The 20,424-nt window shown below is 46.1% G+C and overlaps 2 protein-coding genes across 4 annotated transcripts in view; both read right to left on the reverse strand.

Annotated features, from left to right (window-relative positions):
• Positions 1 to 2,185, reverse strand: part of ISM2 (isthmin 2) — a 52,878-nt gene extending 50,693 nt beyond the window's left edge. For 2 of the 3 annotated variants that reach the window (XR_006291685.1, XM_043549157.1), the window contains exon 1: positions 689 to 2,176. Coding sequence is in view for 2 of the 3 variants with exons in the window: in XM_043549157.1 (XP_043405092.1) it covers positions 689 to 826 (138 nt within the window). In the remaining variant the exon portion in view is untranslated. Of the gene's footprint in view, positions 1 to 688 lie in introns of all 3 variants that reach the window. The other variant, XM_007068821.3, reaches the window with a different exon arrangement.
• A 9,601-nt stretch (positions 2,186 to 11,786) lies between these two features.
• SPTLC2 (serine palmitoyltransferase long chain base subunit 2) overlaps positions 11,787 to 20,424 on the reverse strand; it is a 118,404-nt gene continuing 109,766 nt past the window's right edge. The window contains exon 12 of the mRNA XM_037900759.2: positions 11,787 to 14,521. Within this exon, the coding sequence (XP_037756687.1) occupies positions 14,402 to 14,521 (120 nt within the window). The 3' untranslated portion in view covers positions 11,787 to 14,401. The remainder of the gene's footprint in view (positions 14,522 to 20,424) is intronic.

Here is a 20,424-nt window from a genome sequence, read left to right on the forward strand (position 1 = left end):
GAGATCTCCGGTGATCAGACACTTTGGGGTGGTGGGGAAAGGGCTTTGCCCTTTCTGGCAAGCCAAGGAGGAAACTAAAAACCTGTGTCTCTCTCAAGTGGCTCCTGTTACCCATTATGTCATTCAGAGCTCTCAGTAGGACAAGGTGTGGACGGGCTACATGGACACATTTTGGATAAAATGTAATGTAATTACATATTACCTTGGACATGACCAACTCCAAGGGACTCCTCACAGTCTTAGCAGGAAGGGCCCTCACCTCTATACAAGGGTGTGCTGTCCCCTTCCACATACGCAGAGATGCTGGAGAAGAGCTCCCCAGGGAAGGAGGCATTGCCATATGCTGAGACTTTAAAAACCCAGCTGCAGCTGGTTAAGAAAAACCATGCACCTAGAACAAAACGGGACCCCACAGGGTCCTACCTCTCCCAGCCACTCCTGGGGCAGATAGTGGATTTTCTAGAGCTCTGTCCAGGTGACTTTGAGGGGCTTCCACCACATGTGCCTGCTCTTTAGAAGCCCTGCATGTGCCATGTTGGGGGCAGGTCATTTGACCACCCCCCAGGTTAGGCTCCTGTTCTGTTCTCCCACATCTACGCCCCCCCCCAACAATACCCAGAGAAAGAACTACCACCGGGCCCCACTTCTGCTCTCAAACAGAGCAGGGAGCAGCAGCCAGTTGCCTTACCTCCATCAGCTTGTGACTCCGCTCCCTGGGGCTGCTGGCGCGTTGTTTCCTCAGGGGAAGCCCTCTCACCACCGCCAGAAGAGTTGTCAGGAAGACGAAGCCTAGGATAAGCACAACTTTCCCTCTGATCCCAGACATCTCTTCCTCCGCCCTCCCCCTAACCCACCTCTCCACGCACAGACAAGGCAAGCAGCCAGGCACCCCCCCCACCCCGAATCCAGCCTGCTAATGTTACAAAATCAGTCCCTGAAGGAGTAGGAGAGGGAGGATCAAAAAGTGCAGATGAAAACTGCAATCCTCTTTCCAGCCTTCTGCTCCTGTATTGTTGTGTCCCCGGCAGGGCCCAGAGCCGCTCAGAGTGTGGGAGAGAGATTATTGACAGTCCCCTGAGCCCTGGCTTCCCGGGGACTCTCCTCTGGCGGGGGTTGGCCCTCTGATCTCTCTTGCAGTTTGCTGATCACGTTTGCATTTAGCTGCCCTTCCTGGGCTCCGGTGCCTGGGCCACTGATGCTGAAGGATAACTCTGAAAAGATTTGCAGGGGGAAAGAAGAAAGGAAGAACCGAGGGAGAGGGCTTCACCTCCCCCACCCCCTTTTCTAATCCTTTTTGCACTCTGATTTCTTTTCCTCCTCTTCTCTGCCCCCCCACCCCACCCCCCCCCGAGTCACTTGGGCTGGTGATTTTCCTCAGGCGGTTCCAGAGCCCGGTGCTCGTTTATCCCAAGGCAGAGGCTCCCCCCCTTTTTTTCCCCTTTAGCTGGGAAAATGCTCCTTTTGCATCAGGACAAATAAAGTCCCTCCTCGCAGATCAAAGGGGCGCAGCATCAGACGGCTCCACGCGCTCCGGCCCCCCCAGCCCCAAACTGGAGGCGGCGGCTGCTGACAATACAAAACTTTCCTCTGTTTCCCTCCAAATGTTTCCACCTCTTGGGCTCAGCCAGTCGCTTCTCTCCTCCCGGATGCTGCATGTCCCAGGCTACCTCTGCTGCAAACCTCTCCCCTCTGGTCCCTTGCCGGGCTCCCGCTTGCCTCTCACGGTGGGGTGGGCTGGGCTCGCTCCCCCGGCTTTGCAACCGAGGATGAGCCGCTCTTTGTTCTGCAAACTCTTTGATCTTCTCCCCTTCGCGAAGCTTTCCCCAGCCGGCCGAGGTTTCGCCTCCTCGAGGCTGCGCTCGCGGCAGGCTCCTTTTTGCTTCCCCTCCGTGGCAGGGGCTTCCCCTTTGCAGCTCCCTCCGTGAGGACCCTCGTCGTCAGAGCTGGGATCCCGGCGCTCTGGCTCTTCCCATTCCCGTTCCCTCCTTGCGCCAAGTGCCCCTGGCTTCCCCGACCGAGTCCCTCCAATGTAATCCCCCGGCTGCCGGCCTCTCCCCTCCGGACCCTGCGAGCGCCGCTCGGCCTTTGGCTTTGCCCCTCTCTCGGGCTTTGCAGCGCGCGTGCAAGTCCCCCCGTGGCTCGCGGCATCGGGGCTGCCTGCGCGGCTCCGCTCTCCGGCGACTCTGCAACCAGCCCCCAGCTGCTCTGACGTTGGAGAAGGAGGGTCCCCACATGCACACTGCATGAATGAATGAATGAATGGACGGAATGACGTGAATGAATCAATCCATGAATCCCAGGCCCTAGCCGGAACAGGGCAGGGCAGAGGGAGGGAGAAATCCTAGGCAAGGGTTAAAAATATGGTCAGACACAACCGAGGTCTCCAGCCCTCTGAGCTCAGCATCTTCCCCTGGCAGCTCCTAGCAGGCAGAGCTTCTATGGCAGAGCTGGGGCTGCCGCTGGACAGACTTACAACCCCAGCTCCTTTATTGGCGGGAGCTGAACTTGGCTTTTCATTCCATTGCCATGGTCCATGTGAGGGCATCCTCTCTGTGCACGACACAAGGGCATGGGAGGTGAAGATTAGCAAATCAGCCTGGCTGCAAGGAGAGATTTGAACTCATCCTCAGGACTCAGCCTATCTAAACAAGGCTTGCTTGCCAAGGTGCTTTAAGGAGTGCCACATGGATCTGTTCTAAGCAGAGATGGATGGCAGCCACACAGGGATTAAAACACCAGCAGCTACCCAAAGCCCCATCTACACCAGTGTTCCTACTATACATGTCATTGTGCCTTTTGTTATTTATATTAAGATAGTGCCAAAGAGGCCCCCAACCATGGTATAAATAACAGTGAAGGACAGTCCCTACGCAAAAAAGCAGACAGTCTAACTAAACAGACCAAGGCAGGCTGGTGGGGGCAGCAGGCAGAGAAAGGTGACAGCAGAATAGTACCAGTCTCCTGCCTCCCAGTTCAGGGCCCTGTCCATTAGCCCTCTCCTGATATTTTTTTGGGGAAAAAAGCCAATGTAGCCACCCTCTGTGATGGAAGCATGCAGGAGGGAGGCCAAGTGGTAAAGGGGGCAGATTCATAGAATATCAGGGTTGGAAGGGACCGCAGGAGGTCATCTAGTCCAAGCCCCTGTTCAAAGCAGGACCAATCCCCAACTAAATCATCCCAGACAGGGTTTTGTCAAGCTTGACCTTAAAAATATCTAAGGAAGGAGATTCCACCACCTCCCTAGGTAACGCATTCCAGTGTTTCACCACCCTCCTAGTGAAAAAGTTTTTCCTAATATCCAACCTAAACCTCCTCCACTGCAACTTGAGACCATTACTCCTTGTTCTGCAATCAGCTACCACTGAGAACAGTCTAGATCCATCCTCTTTGGAACCCCCTTTCAGGTAGTTGAAAGCAGCTATCAAATCCCCCCTCATTCTTCTCTTCTGTAGACTAAACATCCCCAGTTCCCTCAGCCTCTCCTCATAAGTCATGTGTTCCAGTCCCCTAATCATTTTTGTTGCCCTCCGCTGGACTCTTTCCAATTTTTCCACATCCTTCTTGTAGTGTGGGGCCCAAAACTGGACACAGTACTCCAGAGGAGGCCTCACCAATGTTGAATAGAGGGGAACAATCACGTCCGTCGGTCTGCTGGCAATATCTCTACTTATACATCCCAAAATGCCATTGGCCTTCTTGGCAACAAGGGCACACTGTTGACTCATATCCAGCTTCTCGTCCACTGTAACCCCTAGGTTCTTTTCTGCAGTACTGCTGCCGAGCCATTCGGTCCCTAGTCTGTAGCGGTGCATGGGATTCTTCCGTCCTAAGTGCAGGACTCTGCACTTGTCCTTGTTGAACCTCATCAGATTTTTTTTGGCCCAGTCCTCTAATTTGTCTAGGTCCCTCTGTATCCTATCCCTACCCTCCAGCGTATCTACCACTCCTCCCAGTTTAGTGTAATCTGCAAACTTGCTGAGGGTGCAATCCACACCATCCTCCAGATCATTTATGAAGGTATTGAACAAAACCGGCCCGAGGACCGACCCTTGGGGCACTCCACTTGATACTGGCTGCCAACTAGACATGGAGCCATTGATCACTACCCGTTGAGCCAGACAATCTAGCCAACTTTCTATCCACCTTATAGTCCATTCATCCAGCCCATACTTCTTTAACTTGCTGACAAGAATACTGTGGGAGACCATGTCAAAAGCTTTGCTAAAGTCAAGGAACAACACGTCAACCGCTTTCCCCTCATCCACAGAGCCAGTTATCTCATCATAGAAGGCAATTAGATTAGTCAGGCATGACTTGCCCTTGGTGAATCCATGCTGATTATTCCTGATCACTTTCCTCTCCCAAGTGCTTCAGAATTGATTCCTTGAGGACCTGCTACATGATTTTTCCAGGGACTGAGGTGAGGCTGACTGGCCTGTAGTTCCCAGGATCATCCTCCTTCCCTTTTTTAAAGATGAGCACTACATTAGCCTTTTTCCAGTCGTCCAAGACTTCCCCCGATCGCCATGAGTTTTCAAAGATAATGGCCAATGGCTCTGCAATCACATCTGCCAACTCCTTTAGCACTCTCGGATGCAGCGCATCCGGCCCCATGGACTTGTGCTCGTCCAGCTTTTCTAAATAGTCCCGAACCACTTCTTTCTCCACAGAGGGCTGGTCACCTCCTCCCCATGCTGTGCTGCCCAGTGCAGCAGTCTGGGAGCTGACCTTGTTTGTGAAGACAGAGGCAAAAAAAAGCATTGAGTACATTAGCTTTTTCCACATCCTGTCACTAGGTTGATTCAATGAAAACCTAGTAAGACATCTTTGTAACGCAAGTGTTGCAAAAGCTAGAGCTCTGAGCCCACTGAGCTACTGAGTGTACATGGTAGTGAGAGAGCCTCCCTCCACCCAGGCAGATTATTGGCAGAGTGGTTGACCATCCCTACCTGCAAGGGTCTCAGGAAGATGGATGTTCCGCAGAATTTTAAGGCAGCTGTATCTCATTTCTGGACCTAACTAATGCTGCCCCACTGCATCATCCAAGGATAGGAGACTATTCAGGGGAGGTTTTTAATTTTTAGTGTAGAAATAGCCAAGCCAGCATTAACATCATAGACTCAAGGTGTGGTATATTCAATAGTTCAGTAATTCACTGCCAATAATTCATTGATACAGCGGTGCACACATGGGTGGCACTTAAGCAGCCAGAATAAAATGTGCTCCCTGCCTGAAAGACCTTAGACCTCAGAACTCTCTTCAAAATATTGTCCTTTTCTGTTTGGATTTTCCTCTCCATCCATGTTATCTTAACCGTTTTTTCTTCCATTTGTAACTGCCCCTTTATAATCTCTTGTGCCTCAATTTCTCCAAACCCCCTCTAAAGTGCTCTCCTGGATAGAAGCTGGATCATAATGTTACCTGCACAAAATTCTGTTACTCACACACTCCAGGGGCACCCATCTTTACCCAGTTCCTAGGGCTTAAGGCGTAACGCTCTTAATTTAGGCACCCACTCTTACCCTTCCATGGGCTCAGGGCATAACCTTACACTCTGCGGGTTTGTGCGGTCTTTTACCAATGAAAGAGCCTCACATAGTAATATCCTATTTAACCTTTATTAACAGTCACCAAAACAGAATGCATATGCTAAGCGTACCATGCTCACCACTCCCAATAAAGTGGATTAACTTTTCTTGATGGCCAGTCAGATCAGGTCATCTGGGAGACTCCAGTTTCTGCACAGTGTGGTTGGCAGTGTGTTGTGGTCTAGCAGCTCTGATCATGGGGTTGTGTTCTGGAGTTGGTTCGCAAGAATTTTCTTTTGGACCCCAGTTTATATAATGAAACTTGAGTCCTGCTTAGCTGTACCTTAACCAATCATTTTACTAAAATATTACTAAACAATTTTCTAACCAATCCTAACATACTGTAAAACAATCCTTTAACCCATCCTACCCCATCACCATCGATTTACACCTAACAAAATTTGTTATGCAACAGGCAGAAACAATCAAAGAACCATACAGAGACCATACAGATAAACAATAGAGCATTGGGGACAAAACAACAGAAGTATAGATTTTACAGTCACAACTGTTGATAAGTGGTTTCTTGCCAGACAGAATGCTATCAAACCAAGTTTTCTTTAACCATCTTAAAATCTGTTCCTTTATCTGGTGATGGTGGGTGCTATTAGGACAGGATCACCTTCTTAACAGTCTGATATTACATTGTTTTAATGTAATTTAGATGGAATGTGAGGATGTGACTTTCTGTTTCTTGTCACATGGCTGCTTCTCTCCTAATATGGCTGCAGAGAAAGGCTCAGACCTTTCAGCAGGTCATGCTCACCTGCCAATGCTCTGATCCAATTAGTGGAACAGTTTGTTTTTCCAAAGAGCATCAGCTCGAGATGCATTGCCAGCTGATCCTGACCCCATTGCTACCAGGGCTTCTCCCAAGTGAGAGCCTGCATCATCATCAATAGTACCTCTCCCATACAATGTCAGTGTTGAGACTTACCATAGAGCCCCAGGAGAGAAATACATGCAGAACACCATCCAGCTCCAGTTGTGCCTGGGTCCGCCCCCGTCCCCCAATCTGTGTTCCCGTGACCTCTTCTTCCTTTCTGAAATTCGTGTCCTTGTCTCTATGGACCCTCATGCATGTGTGTGGGGCAGGGGTCTCTGGAATAACAGAGGGCCTATTGGATTGTTTAGGCCCAAACATCCAAGGACCTGACTATGGACCCACTGGGCCAGGGTGGATTAAGGTTTCCTGAGACCTCATCTGGGCCACAGCAAGTGGAGAGCCCCTCCCCAACCCCTTCCACCTGCAGCCCCACCCACACCCCCACCCCTTTCTGCCCCTTTCCCAAGGGCCCGCCCCTGTTCTACCTAGGGTCCGCCCATTCTACCACCCCCTTTCTTCCCCTCCCCCCTGCAACCCAAAGACTGGAGCAGCTCTGTCCCCGTGCCAGGGCCCCGGGGCAACAGCAGGGAGTGAAAGCTCCTCCAGTTCCAGGGCCGCAACGGGGGTCAGGGTGCTGCGGCATCCCCTGCCACTCCCCACACTTCTGCAGGGCACCAGGGTCAGGGCGCTGGGCCTTCTCCTGCCCCTCCTGGCATTTCTGCCGGAGAGCGGGTTGGGTGTGGGGGCTTGCCCTGCTGCCCCACGGCTTCTGGTGGGGACAGGGGCCACCGTGAGGGGCTTCCCCTGTCCTGCAGCTTTGCTGGGGACAGGGTTAGGGGCATGGGAGGCTTCCCCTGTCCTGCCCACCTGCCGCTGCTGCTGGGGAGCAGGTTGGGGGGAACTGGGGCTTCCCCTGCCCCGCCCGGCACTGCTGCCAAGACTCCAGGGTTCTGCTGCCCAGTGGCAGATTCTTTCCAGGGCCCCTGGGCACGAGCCCTGTTGGCTCAGGGGCTAATTCACCACTGCACTGGCCTTTATAAAGGGTGACAAACATCTGAGGAACCAGAGTCCTATCCAGCCACTCAGAGGAAAATGCAAGAATTGGGGGAAAAATAAACACTGAGAAGTATTCATTATCATAGCATATCCGAAAGGGACGTAGCATCCTTGCAGATCAAGCACAGAAATGTTTGGGTTTCCTTCGGACAACAGAAATCCATTTTCCAAATGAGAAAATGCTAACAGTAAGTCCCAATCCTGCCTCATTTGCATGCTCAAATCAGTATTCAGTCACCTATAGGCCAGTTTGAGCACCTGTGCTGGAATACCAGACCCAGGCTGTTCTCAATTTCAAAGACTTGACATCTCTGATTTACAGATGGCTGAATTTAGATCTGAAATGAGCCATGTATTTCCAGGCAGAGATGCGAGTTAAGCCCCAAAGCTGGAACAGACTAAGACCCCCTCCTGGAGGCTTCACTGGCATTAGGACAGGGACGAGACCAGAGCTATGGGGCAACTCCACAACTCCTTCTAAAGCAGAAGGCTAAAGCAGCCCATTACATCCTGCATAACACAGGCCCATAGAATTTTACCCAGCAATTCCGACAGCGAGCCCAACAGCTGGTGCTTCTTGACCCACTTACAGGGCAGAAATCTTGTCAACATTTGTAAAAAGCAAAACACACTCCCCAGGCCTTTTCCGAATTCTTTATTAGGTAGAACAGATTATATTTGAACAATTTTTTTCCAAGCAGTTGTTTTTCTCCAGTGTTTTTAACATGCATTGTTACCCTTTTTATAGTCAATGGACCATCTGCTTCTCTTCTCCCTCCCTGCCCACACAGTACCCAGCTTCATGTTCATCCTCAACAGTGTAAAAAAAAGTAAATATCTGGCACAAAATATTCTGGGGAAGCCCATTAAAAAGGTCATTTAAAATGTTTCATATCTACAAAAGATCCAATATATATGTACATTATAGCAATGCAGAGGTAAAGGAATACTGTGCAATGTAAGACTTCAAAAGCTTTGACTGGGTGGTGATTCAACCCTAGGGCTATGGAAATATGGGCCACCATTAGCTTTGGGGCAGCTAGCCTAAAGCCTCAGGCTCCATGCTAGTTATTTTGCTCTCTCGCAGACCTTTATTAGCCCCCTTCTGGAGTGACATTGAAAAACTGGAAATGCCTTTGGCTTAATACACCCTGTTAAGGGACTGCAGAAACACTGGCTGAACAGGGTGAGATTTGGCAAACAGTGGGCGCATACAGTGTCTGTATGGTTTACAACACACTTCATTTGGTCAGCGATATTTTTATCTGCATCAACCCCTGGCCCAATCCTGCTGCTCCATTGACACACATGCCTGTCTACAGGCGAAGAAATAATTAAGTTGCTAGATGCCACAACTTCCTGCATGCTAAAACCTCTCTCTCCCAGCCTCCCCCTAATCCTTCCTCTCTTCCAGCAGCCCCAGGGGCAGATCACCAAACCTTGCCAAGCAGTAGCATGGATGCAGAGCTGTAATGACTGCACTTGACTCTTGTGTACAGATGCCTCTTCTGCTTATTAAACAAACCTTGCTGATAGGCAGGGCTGAACACAAAGCAAACCCAACCCTCCCACCCCCAAGAAACAACATTCTCTATTGGTTAATTATGAGCCCAGAATATCTGCGGGTTAAGATCCATGGTATTCTTTAGAGTCAGTTTATTAATTCTTCATATAAAAAAGAATCAGTTTAAGGCCTTTTAATAGTACGCACTGTACAGTCCAGTCATCCCTCCTCCCCCACCCAACTCTTTTTTGGGACACAGACGGAACAGTAGAGCTCCAAGCTCAGTACAAAGCACATTAACATGAGATAAACCCCAAAGTACTTCCCCCAGGCAGACATTTCCCATGAGTGCAAGCCCCACACACAAAACCTTCGGACAGGAAAACAGCTTGAAAGACTGGGAACCTTTGCAGGAGTACAAGTCACCACAATTACACTGAGTTTAAAAAGTGGTTTCAAGTTAAATGGACTACACCTGACTGCTTCTCTCACCTGATGGTGGTCCACTTCAGTTCCAGCTCTAGTCCTGGGACAGCCAACGTTACACCTGACAGTCACGTTAGCGATTTACCGGTACCCTGAGGCTGAACTTATGTTAAAATGGAACAGTCTGCAGCTGCCTCACTCTTCAATACACAGGTGCAACTGATGGAGACTGTAGGTTCCAGCATTCAACGTTCTCAAAAGCTGAGCATAACTATAGTGGTTAAGATGGAGCACTGCGTTCTGCGACACGTCTCCACAGGCCGTACTGTCTGCAGAGAGAGAAAGGTGGCCACGGTAGCAGTTTAGAACTCTGCAGGACACCCTCTTATGTGTGATCAGACTCCCCATGTCTCTTCTCCCACCCTCTCCTTTGCTTCATTTGAACGATCTGTTAACTAACCTCACTAATAGACAGTAGGAGTCCTAGACTGGAAATACCTGGAGGCCAAAAAAAAAACAACCTCTCCTCTTGCCCCGTTTACGCAACAAGCCAAACACTTTTCCAAAGGGGGAAGGGAGTTAAAGGTGGCCAGCAGATGGGAGGGAGCATTTTCATTTATATGGAGCTTCAGGAGGTCTGGAGCAGGCAAGGCTCAGACCCTTCAACCCAGTGGAAGCTGCACTCCTACTTTCAGGATCACTGCTCTAAAGCATGTGGAAAAGCCTTCCATACAGCAGAGAGGAGAAAGCGATGGTAATACTAAAACCTTTTCTTTGTTCACTGTCCACTGTTGGATCAGGAAGCCAGATTTCCCTCGCATGAATGGCACTGGGCTGCATTAGTTTCACTGGAACACTTCCCGTGCCTGCTTTCAGCAGGCAGGTGCAATTATGACAGAGGGTGAGGGGTATTTCTGTTCTCTAGGTGTGTAAGAGGAAAATGCTGCAATTCCCTTCTGAAAGATTCTACCTATTCCTGATAACTGACTGCAACAGGCAATAAGGGAGGGTGCAGAAAGTGCTTTTACCCCCACAAGGAATTGGACCAGCTCACGCCTGGGAGCTCTGGATTAGAGCAAAGTGTTCTTTACCAGTAACCGCAGGGGCCCAGAGTGGGAAAAAAACCTCTCAAGTTGCTCCTCAGAAGTAAAAAGACGTGCACATCAGAGATAGAGAAATCAAACCGTGTTAAAAAAATAGCGTGCACGCTGAGACTTTGTACAAATGCTTGTCCCCTACGGTACAAACCAAATCCTGGATATTTTGATACCAAAAACATAAGCCGCCCCGTCTCTCCCACAGGAACTAAAAGAAATAGGATGGTGACTACAGATCATGAGAACTTCAGGTGCCTCCTTAACTCTAGAAAAAGATCTCCCAGTAGGGGAAGGCCAGTCCCCAGCAGGATGCAAGGACCACATCCTTCACTAGTGCACAGTGGCCTCCCTTTACTAAAGCTGAGTGTAAGACTGGAAATCCCTTTAGGTTTAATAAAACAGACATCAGCACTAGCACTGTGTGTTTTAAAGTCCTCTCCAGCTCAGGAAGTAAGCTTTCTTCTCTCTTCCTTAACTCTGTTCTCCAGAGATGCTGTCGCACGACAAGGGTCAAAATTCAGTGAAGGAACAGGACAGAGAGAAACCCCCTGCACAAGGCCAGCCTTAATTCTGTCTTGAAGCTATGCATCTCTTTATATAAAAGCAGGGAAAAAAACAGAATAATTTTCAATTAAAGCTGCTCATAAAAGTTGGCAGGGCCTGAGGTCTGCATCCTAAGCAGCCTCTCTCCTTCTCATTTCACTCTAAGAGTGTCTTTCATTTACTACTTTGGCAAGGACAAAAAGGGCATGAATTTTACTTCTCGTGAAAGCTTTGCAACTGTCCCCCCGCCTCCGGGTACACTGCCATCCCGTTTCCAAATGAAGGCAAGCATAGTCTGATGCAGCAGGGACCTGCTCTTTCATTTCTGGGGATGAAATTTTCAATGGACCTTGAAAGATTTCCCTAGCTTTTAAAACACGACTACCTGAACACAATGTGTCAAATCTTAAGCTCTTAACATGTTTTTAGAAGCAATTTATCTAGTTATCAGACTTTGGCCAAACACATCCTCCTGAAGTAACATGGGCCTCCTGAACCAGAAAAAAAAAAATCCCACTTCCCATACAGGATGCAGCACAGACCCCAGGGCGATCCAAGACTGAAATTTAATCAAGTGGTTTCACAATGTTAGCTGGACAGAGTGTGATTGAGCCAAGTCTTAGGAATGGATACAGTATTTAATATGCTGGTGTACCATGATGTAATGGCATTATCGCCACAGGTCATCCCAAACAACTGTCATAGAACCCAACTGCATATTAACTATTTTGAGACTTTTTTTTTTAAAAAACAGCAAACCTGTGTTAGAAATACTTTAAGGAGTTTAATAAAGTAATGTAATAGTATTTTTCATTACCCTCTGTCTACAAAGCCAGACTGCCTTAGCATCGAGAGACCAAATGCACAGGAAGAGGGAAAGAAATTAGGACTTACATTTTTAGAACCTAAAATAGGTTTTCTGGGAGTCAGCACCTCACAATTGTAAAGGTTCAATAGCTTGATCACATGGGGGAGGATACAAGTGCACTGTACAGCCCTGAGAAGCCGCAAAAATCCCAGGTCCCCACTGACCTACAGCCTTTATTTCTGGCTCTGGTAGCTTGTATGAAATCAGTCCTTAAAGGTATCACTTGACCAGGCCTGGCGCTTTGATCCGGAATTCTTGGGATGATCTTATCCAGGTTCCTGACACATTGAGCAGAGGGGAAAAAAAAACAGCAGCTATTTTTATGATAGGACCTTTTAAAAAGCAGCAGCTATCTGAGCTACTCATTGGTTTGGAATGTTACAAGCAGTCCTGGCTGAGAAGACTTAATGGGCAGAGTGCAGGTGAAGAGGGTCAAAGGGGCAAAATAAACTCAGATCATTCCAGGACTTTGCAGTTTATTCCATGACTGAAGAAATAAAGGAAACTATTCTATGTGTATCATGACCACATGTGAGGTGTGGACATACTGTATGGATAGATGATCAATTCCAGCAAACAAAACATCTCCAGTGGATTTGATATACTGGAAGACTTATCTGTGGCTATTTCAATTCATAATTTCAACTTACATTTTTAAAAACTTCTGATTTTATACTACTGCACTTCAAATCAACAAAAATGATTGCTTTTAGACTTGAGACAATTTGCTTCTGAGGGTTAGTTATACAGCATGGGGCAAGATGCATAAGTCTATGTCTACACTACAGACTTGACAGCAGCCCAGCTGCACCGCTCTAAGGTCTCCCGTGTAGCCGCTCTATGCCTACAGGAGAGAGCTCTCCCGTGAGTATAATTAAAACCACCCCCCACGAGCCGTGTGTTCTTTCCACACCCCTGACCGACAAAAGTGCTAGTGTAGACATAGCCTAGGTTATAAAATGGGGTTTCTATAAAACAGAAGGTGATACTGCTTTAACCCACCAGGTAGTATCTGCAGATCTGCTTGGCTTTAGTGATCAAAGAGTGCCACTTCTGTCAGTGGCACAGAATGAACGTTACAGAACTACAATCACACTTAAAAAGTTATCTTTTGCTCTGCTGCACCAGACAGATGGACTTGATCCACACTGTGCTTCCATCTGAAAATTGAGAATCTCATTCTAAAGGTCACTGCCACCTGCAAAGAGCATCATGACCAGACCAAGTTTAAGAGTGACCCCCACACCAAATTGTAGATTTTGGCTTTGCAGTCTCATTCAGTGCTTTGTTGAAGACACTAATCTTTGCAAAACCAATTTCACAAAATATACTGAGAGTCTCAGACAACCAAATCTGAACACGCTACATTGGAGTTAACTGCATGCTGTGTACTAAGATTTCTTTTGCAGAACTGCCCCAAATAAATGTAGCTGCTCATTATACCCTTCTTACCACGCAATTCCGGTTCTGATAGCAAATGGGAGCTTTCTCCAGTAGAAGAGAAAGGTTTGGGGGTTTTAGTTATAATTCTGAGTATATATATTTTTTTTATAACCTGTCAATCATCTGATCATCTTTTAACAGACCTGGACAGCTCTTAAGCTTGAGCAAAGCAAAGTTGCTTGTACATGAGGAAGTGAGCCACAATACATTCATTTTCGGAAATGGAGGCCTGACTATGCCATGAGTTAGAGCTATGAGGAAAGTAACAGTGGCAAGATCTTTCCTACTCAGAAAAGCTCCAGTCATAGCTCTCCATCACGCCCTCCCCCCGCCCCCATAATGAGACAATACTTGGCATCAAACCAGGAATCAATCTGGTAGCCAGATTGGGGGAAAAAGGGTGAAGTCCAGGGAGGTCTCTTGCTTGTGGCTGGTGGAACTAGCCAACATTTTGGAACAATGTTTCTGTCAGTGACATGTCAGCAACATGTTTATTATTTAAAAAAAGACAACTCAAGTTTTAAACGTAAGTAAATGCAAAAGGAAAAAGCTTTGGTTGATTATCCGTCTTGTTAAATAGATTAAACAAGTTATCAACAGTTTCTCTAGGAGATCTCCATTGAGCAAACTGGCCAGCCCATCACTCCCTGGCAAAGTTAGACGCCTAGTAGTGAAATTGGAAGTGCTACCACAACAGAGCCGTGCTGCAGACATGACATTTCAGCTGGCACTCCTGAGACTAGTAGTGTACGTGGGGCATCTGTGCCAACTAGGGTCACTGTGATTTCACGGTGACAAATAAATAATTAAAAAAGCAACAAGAAAAAAAAATAGAGCCAAGCATCTCTCTAGGGCCCTACCCTGAAGACACAAGAATCAAAGCTGTTTTACTATTTACAAATTGCCATTTAGAGATGATGTGGCTACTTCAGTATTGTGAAAAAAATGTCCTTTTTATGCTAAGCAGTCAGAAGTGTGTGGTTCAAGGACTGCGTGGCCTCTGTGCCACAGAGTCTCTCGTGGGAGTGCCCCAAGGCATGTGGAGGGAGTTCAGTCTTCTGTTTCTTCATACGTAGTCTCATCAAATGGCCGGTCCAAGAGAGGCACCAACCGGTGACGAGAATACTTCAGTTGCAAGAGGTCCCCAATTTCATCTAATTCCTTTAAAACCTGGGAGAGGGGAGAGACCACGACATATCAGCAGAGAGAATCAGGACATGAAACCCCTAATAGTACAGCTACCTCTGCATCTCTGACATACACTAAGTGCATAGACTACGTTGAAAGCAACCCTATAACTGAGCAAGGTTTTGCTATGCTGCCCCTTGTCACAAATTAAAGACAATACTAAGCTTCTCCCTAATCATTTTATTGTGGTTTTAGTGTAAAGCTGACAATTGACTGTCCCTAGAGTATGAAATATTATGTTTATGCACAGAACAGGTGTGAAAGACAGCAGCATGGCAAGCAAGCTTCCCCAGTACTTCCGTGGCTCACACCGTGTGCCTTAATGCAAACCCCGAAAGGGCTATCCCAAAAGGCAATTCTCAGTCTCCACATCCTCATACTGTACCTCATTACAAGGTATATCCACTCCATTTAGACCCATATACACCATAGTCACAAATACACAATTGTACTCAGTTTAGCACTGTAAACTGACATCAGATATACAAACTAAGTGGCAGAAAACTTTACACAAACACCTTACATATTTATTTAGTACTAGCACTGCACTTTCAAAAGTATAAAGTTTCTTACAGGCGCTAAGCTTATCGTCATCAGCTTGTATTGCAAGCTGTATCGTGCTGGTCTGTCACATATTTGGATCTTAGGATGAGCAGCTCACTCTCATTTTACGGAAACTTCTAACACAGGAAGCCCACTGCAATGGTGTTTCTTTTGCAATGGACACTTTACTACAAACTGGACTAAGATCATTTCACACAGGCCATCAAACAGCTATGATTTTTGGTCACCACTGACTGGAGTGAATTTTTTAGCATCACATGCAACCCTACCTTAGAGTCATCAAAATAGACCCTCCCTAAGAAGAGAATCTATTATACTGAAGACTTTCCCTCATGATTCTAGTCACTAGTGTCATGTGCACTATACAACACCACCAGGCCTTGGTCTATATTTTAAGTTGCACCAGTTTACATAAACGAGGCAAATTAGCAAAGGACAGCTTTTTCCCAGGTGACATGGACAGAATCAGGATAAGTGATGAAGACATGTTGCTGGCCAATCAAGCCAATGGTTCAAAAGACTTTGAATTAAAGGTAAAAATGTCAGTCGGGGGAGGGAGAATCAAAATCACTCTCAAATTTTAGAATTGGATGAAGATTTTTTTTTTTTTTGGTTCAAAGACTTAACATGGCATAACAATGTGCAACTCTGCAGCAAAGAATCTTTACAATACTAACTGAAACGGACAGCACCTGGGGTCTAAAGACTAAATCATCAAAGCACATCTATGTTAACTTGCTCATGCATCCAAACATGACAACCTTTGCATAGCAGACATAATGGCTCAGCGGAATAGATAATGGGTCTGCTGCTATGACAGATTGAAGCTCTCAAGTAAAAATAGATATTTACTTCAGGCTTTACATTCAATAAAATATTTTTATTTGTGCAGCATAACAGGAGTGCGTGGTTCATTAGAAGAATCTGATTCTTTATTAGCCACATGCCCCAGATCATGCCTCTGCCACTGAAAGATGGCAAAGTGGACCTCACCTTAAATATTCCTGGGAAAGCCACGCTAATCTAACAGCAAGAGTCAAGGCTGGGTGTGGAATCTTACATTAATTGGGCCATTTGGAATGCATGAATGGAGGAACTTGAACGGTTCCCAAACAAACAGCTAGGCGCTCAGGTTGTGGGCTCATCATTGGAAGGGCAAGTTCCCCCACAGATTTGCAATACTGTCTCAGATCGCACCTATGCCCTCAAAGTAACACAATGCCACCAGCTCGTGAGTAATGTAATTTTTGGCCCCAGGAAGAGCTCCTGCCTTCACATGATTTTGGGGAAGAAGTGTGTGCATGCATGCCCACCTAACTCTCACTCATGTTGCTACACTGCCTTTCAGAAGAAACATGACAAATGAGGCACTTATGTCACCCACACTAACTGGGGCTCAGTGTTACCCACTGGTGGTCAGACCACATATAGAGGTTTATGCCTCTGCTACTGCTTTCATGCTTCGAGACCTGGTGCTCGAAGGCACAGGCTCCTGCTTTTTACATCAAGAGGTCTATGCCCAATCTCCAAACAACCCAAGCTGGAGTGCTGTTACATTTGGCTATGCTCTGTAACCCCTAGACCATAATCTACTTCCAGAGCAGGAACAGAACCCAGGAATCCTGATGCCCAATGTTCCATTACTGTCTCACATACAGTTGTGTAATCCTGTATGGGCTGGTCCACAGAGAGGTCTGTGTAGAGGATCTGTAGATTCAAGCTCTGTTAGTGCCCCATGAGGCGGTGAAAAATACACAAGTATAAATATTAAGTGTATGGACACTAGAATAGTTACTGGAATTGTTTTATATTAAAAAAATATTTAGAAGTGAATTTGCATGTTGTGCTAATGTTTTACTGATGCATTCTTATTTTGATTTGGTTATTTATATTATCAAAACGCACATGAGCCCCAGTCATGGACCCCATTGTGCTAGGTGCTGTACAAACAGAACAAAAAGACAGTCCATGTCCCAAAGACCCTACAACAAAACCTAGCAGACTGAGATGGGCAAGTTAACAATGAGACAAAAATGGGAGCTATCCCTTTAAGAGCACAGCGGCAGATTTTGCTGGTGTCCTGAACAGACAACACTGCTTGTGTAAGCTCCAAAGTGATCAAAACTTGATTTAACAAACATATCTTTCCAGGAAGCAAGCCTCATCCTCCAAGATGTAATATTAGTGTTATGGGGGACTGAACACCTTAGGGCATTGGAAATGAACTACCTAGCTTTTCACCTGCAGGCCCCTATTGAACCCTGGCCAGCCCAGCAGGGACTGAAGTTGTTCCCATCTAATGGATGTTTGATGGCCCCTATATGAGAGGAGTTTGATGAGTCCAAATTCCAGATCTCATATCACAAACTCACTATCATGCTTTGCATTAGACCGATCTCTTTGGGGGAGGGACTGCCTTTCTACACGTTTTTACATTGCCTTGCACAATGGGGCCCCGATCTCAGTTGGGTCCTCTACCAAGGACTTCTGCAGCCGGAGCCAAAGTCACCTTAATGTAGTTTTGCAAGAGTAAGCAATGCTATTTGCTCATCCCCTAGTACGTATGAGACAATTAGTTCAAAAGTTAGAAGAAACTTTAAAAGACAAGGTTTTTTGGTTTAAGTCATGATTTCTGGGCCAAGCTCATGATTTCTGAACTTCTGGGGTTAGTATTATTGTACATAATGGTGCTTGAAGCTTAAGCTTGTTTATATAGATATACTCAACCGTTCCATGAGAGATCCACTAATTCCATACGTAGGATGAATATTCTAATTGTGAGATGGTCTAGTCCAAATCTCCTGTTCTTGAGAATGGTGTTAGCAGGAAGGGTTAATGTATTTCTACAAGATTTACCTTCCTGGATCAATATTTCAAGTTTTTGTTTCTTTAAACAATGGCCCCTCATGCTTGTTATATCTGGCAGCAAGAGACTATCCGCTCCAAAATTTGGGGGAATGACAAGCCTGGAAGAAGCTGGACTTCAGTATAATAGTGGGCATGTTTTACCAGAGCTTTAACGAAAGGCCCCATATGGAAACAATTTAAGGTTGAATTTCTGTTGAAAGAACTGTTAACTGTTATTCTTGAACTCAGATTTAGGATTTTATTAATTTTAAACAAAAAGAATCATGTCACTAGCAAAGACTACAAAGGAAACAGCACTGGTGAACTCTGACTTCAGGAAAGTGTAATATATTTTTCATCACTGAAAAGAAAGCACCAGCCCACAGGGATGCAGGTTAGGAGGGACTTTGCTCTAATCCAGAGCCAAATATTTTCAGGCAAGGAAATCTTATTTACATAAAACAATTACAAATTGTAACAGAGAACTGCTGCCCATTGTGTGGGTTTATTTAATAAGAAAAGGGAAGCATTACAAATATCATCATTTATAAGTAAAGCCTCCCTCCTCCAAGCTTCCAACATTAGGTGAAATTTGTTTAGGAAAGCGTCCGGATAATAGAACTGGTAGCTCCAGGCATATAAGTGTAGACTTTACCCAATTTCCCTCTCCAGCCTCAGCTCTGACAAGCCACCTGCTAGCCCTCCCCAATTCTATCACAGATTCAATATTTCTTTGGTATTTTTGCAATCAGTTAGAGAGGGATCAGATCCGGCGGCCAGTGCCTAACCTCTGATGGCTGTTTGCTACCAAACTCCCCCTCTACATCAGAAAAGACACAATAAGACTAATGGTATGTCTATACTACCCGCTGGATCAGCGGGCAGAGATCGATCCAGCGGGGGTTGATTTATCGCGTCTAATCTAGACACGATAAATTGACCCGAGCGCTCTCTCGTTGACTTCTGTACTCCAGCGCTGCGAGAGGCGCAGATAGAGTCGACGGGGGAGCGGCAACAGTCAACTCACCATAGTGAAGACGCTGCAGTGAGTAGGTCTAAGTACGTCTACTTCAGCTATGTTATTCACGTAGCTGAAGTTGCGTAACTTAGATTGATCCCCCTCAGTTTAGACCAGGCCTTAATAATTTCCTCTAAATTGAAGCACCTGGTTATTTTTGGAGAAGTTCTATATAAAGCGTTATTACTATTATTGGCTACATTAATAGTTAAAAATAAACATGAGAAAAAATAAGATTTGAAATATTCTCTGGGCAGTTGGAATGCTACTAGTGAACAGGATGGTAGAAGAAAGGTACGCTTACAACAGAGGAGCATGGTTTTGTTTTGAATGGAAAGGGTACAGTACTATTTATTCATTTATAATAGCATCATAAGCATACTTGAGAAAACAAATAGATGGACACCTCATCCCAAAGTGCTTACTCTAAATTAAGACAGCAGGAGGAGACAACAGACAGTGTAGAATTGAGAGACAGAGTAAGGGCTTGTCTACACTTGAAACGCTTCAGTACAGACACTACCTATGCTGACAGGAGATGTTCTTCTGTCGACTTACAATGGTTTTCAACTTGGTCTGCAGACTGTCTAAGATTTCTAAAGGGGTCCGCACCACCACTGGAAAATTTGTAGGGGTCCACAAATGAAAAAAGGTTGAAAATCACTGGCCTAGGTAATCCATCTCCTTGAGAGGTGGTAGATAGGTCAATGGAAGAATTCTTCTGTTGACGAGGGTTAGGTAGGCTTAACTATGATACTTCGGGATGTGGATTTTTCCACACCTTTAAGTGACGTAGCTATGCCAACGTAAGTTCCCAGTGTAGACCAGCTGTAAGGGCTTGTCTGCACTTACAGGGGATCGACTGCAGATCGCTCTCCCGTCAACACTGAGTAGTGTGGACCCCGCAGTAAGTAGATCTAAGCTACGTCAATTTGAGTTATGCTATTCACTTTACTCAAATTGCATAGCTTAGATCGAATTTCCCCTATAGTGTAGACAAGGCCTAAGAGACTGTGGTCACTTGCGTGACTTGTATGCATGTCATCCTGTTTGCCTAGTTGATTAAATAATTGTAAGGGGATGAGTCTGATCAGTGAGGCATAGTGCAGTAAATCCTTTACTGAATAAGTAACTGTGGTGAGGAAAGATGATAACTGAATCTAAGCTTGCTATAAAATTCCACATGCATTTATGTATTGTGTGTACACATACATGACTTATACCATTCTGTTTTATTGGTTTCCTAGCAAAGACAAAAACCAAACAAGTGGAATTCTCAGCTGCTGATCTAAAGGTGCTGTGGTGGTAGTGTGAGGAGGTTGGCTCTTGGTTTTTGACAACACATTGGAAACTGTCAGCTCACATGCCAACTCCTGTCTATTACACTATATAGAACTGTTACTACCTACTCGTATTTGGACACTTCTGAGACAACGCAGTTGGCTGTATTCCACTC

The sequence above is a fragment of the Chelonia mydas genome, chromosome 6 (assembly GCF_015237465.2).
Source record: "Chelonia mydas isolate rCheMyd1 chromosome 6, rCheMyd1.pri.v2, whole genome shotgun sequence".
Taxonomy (NCBI): domain Eukaryota; kingdom Metazoa; phylum Chordata; order Testudines; family Cheloniidae; genus Chelonia; species Chelonia mydas.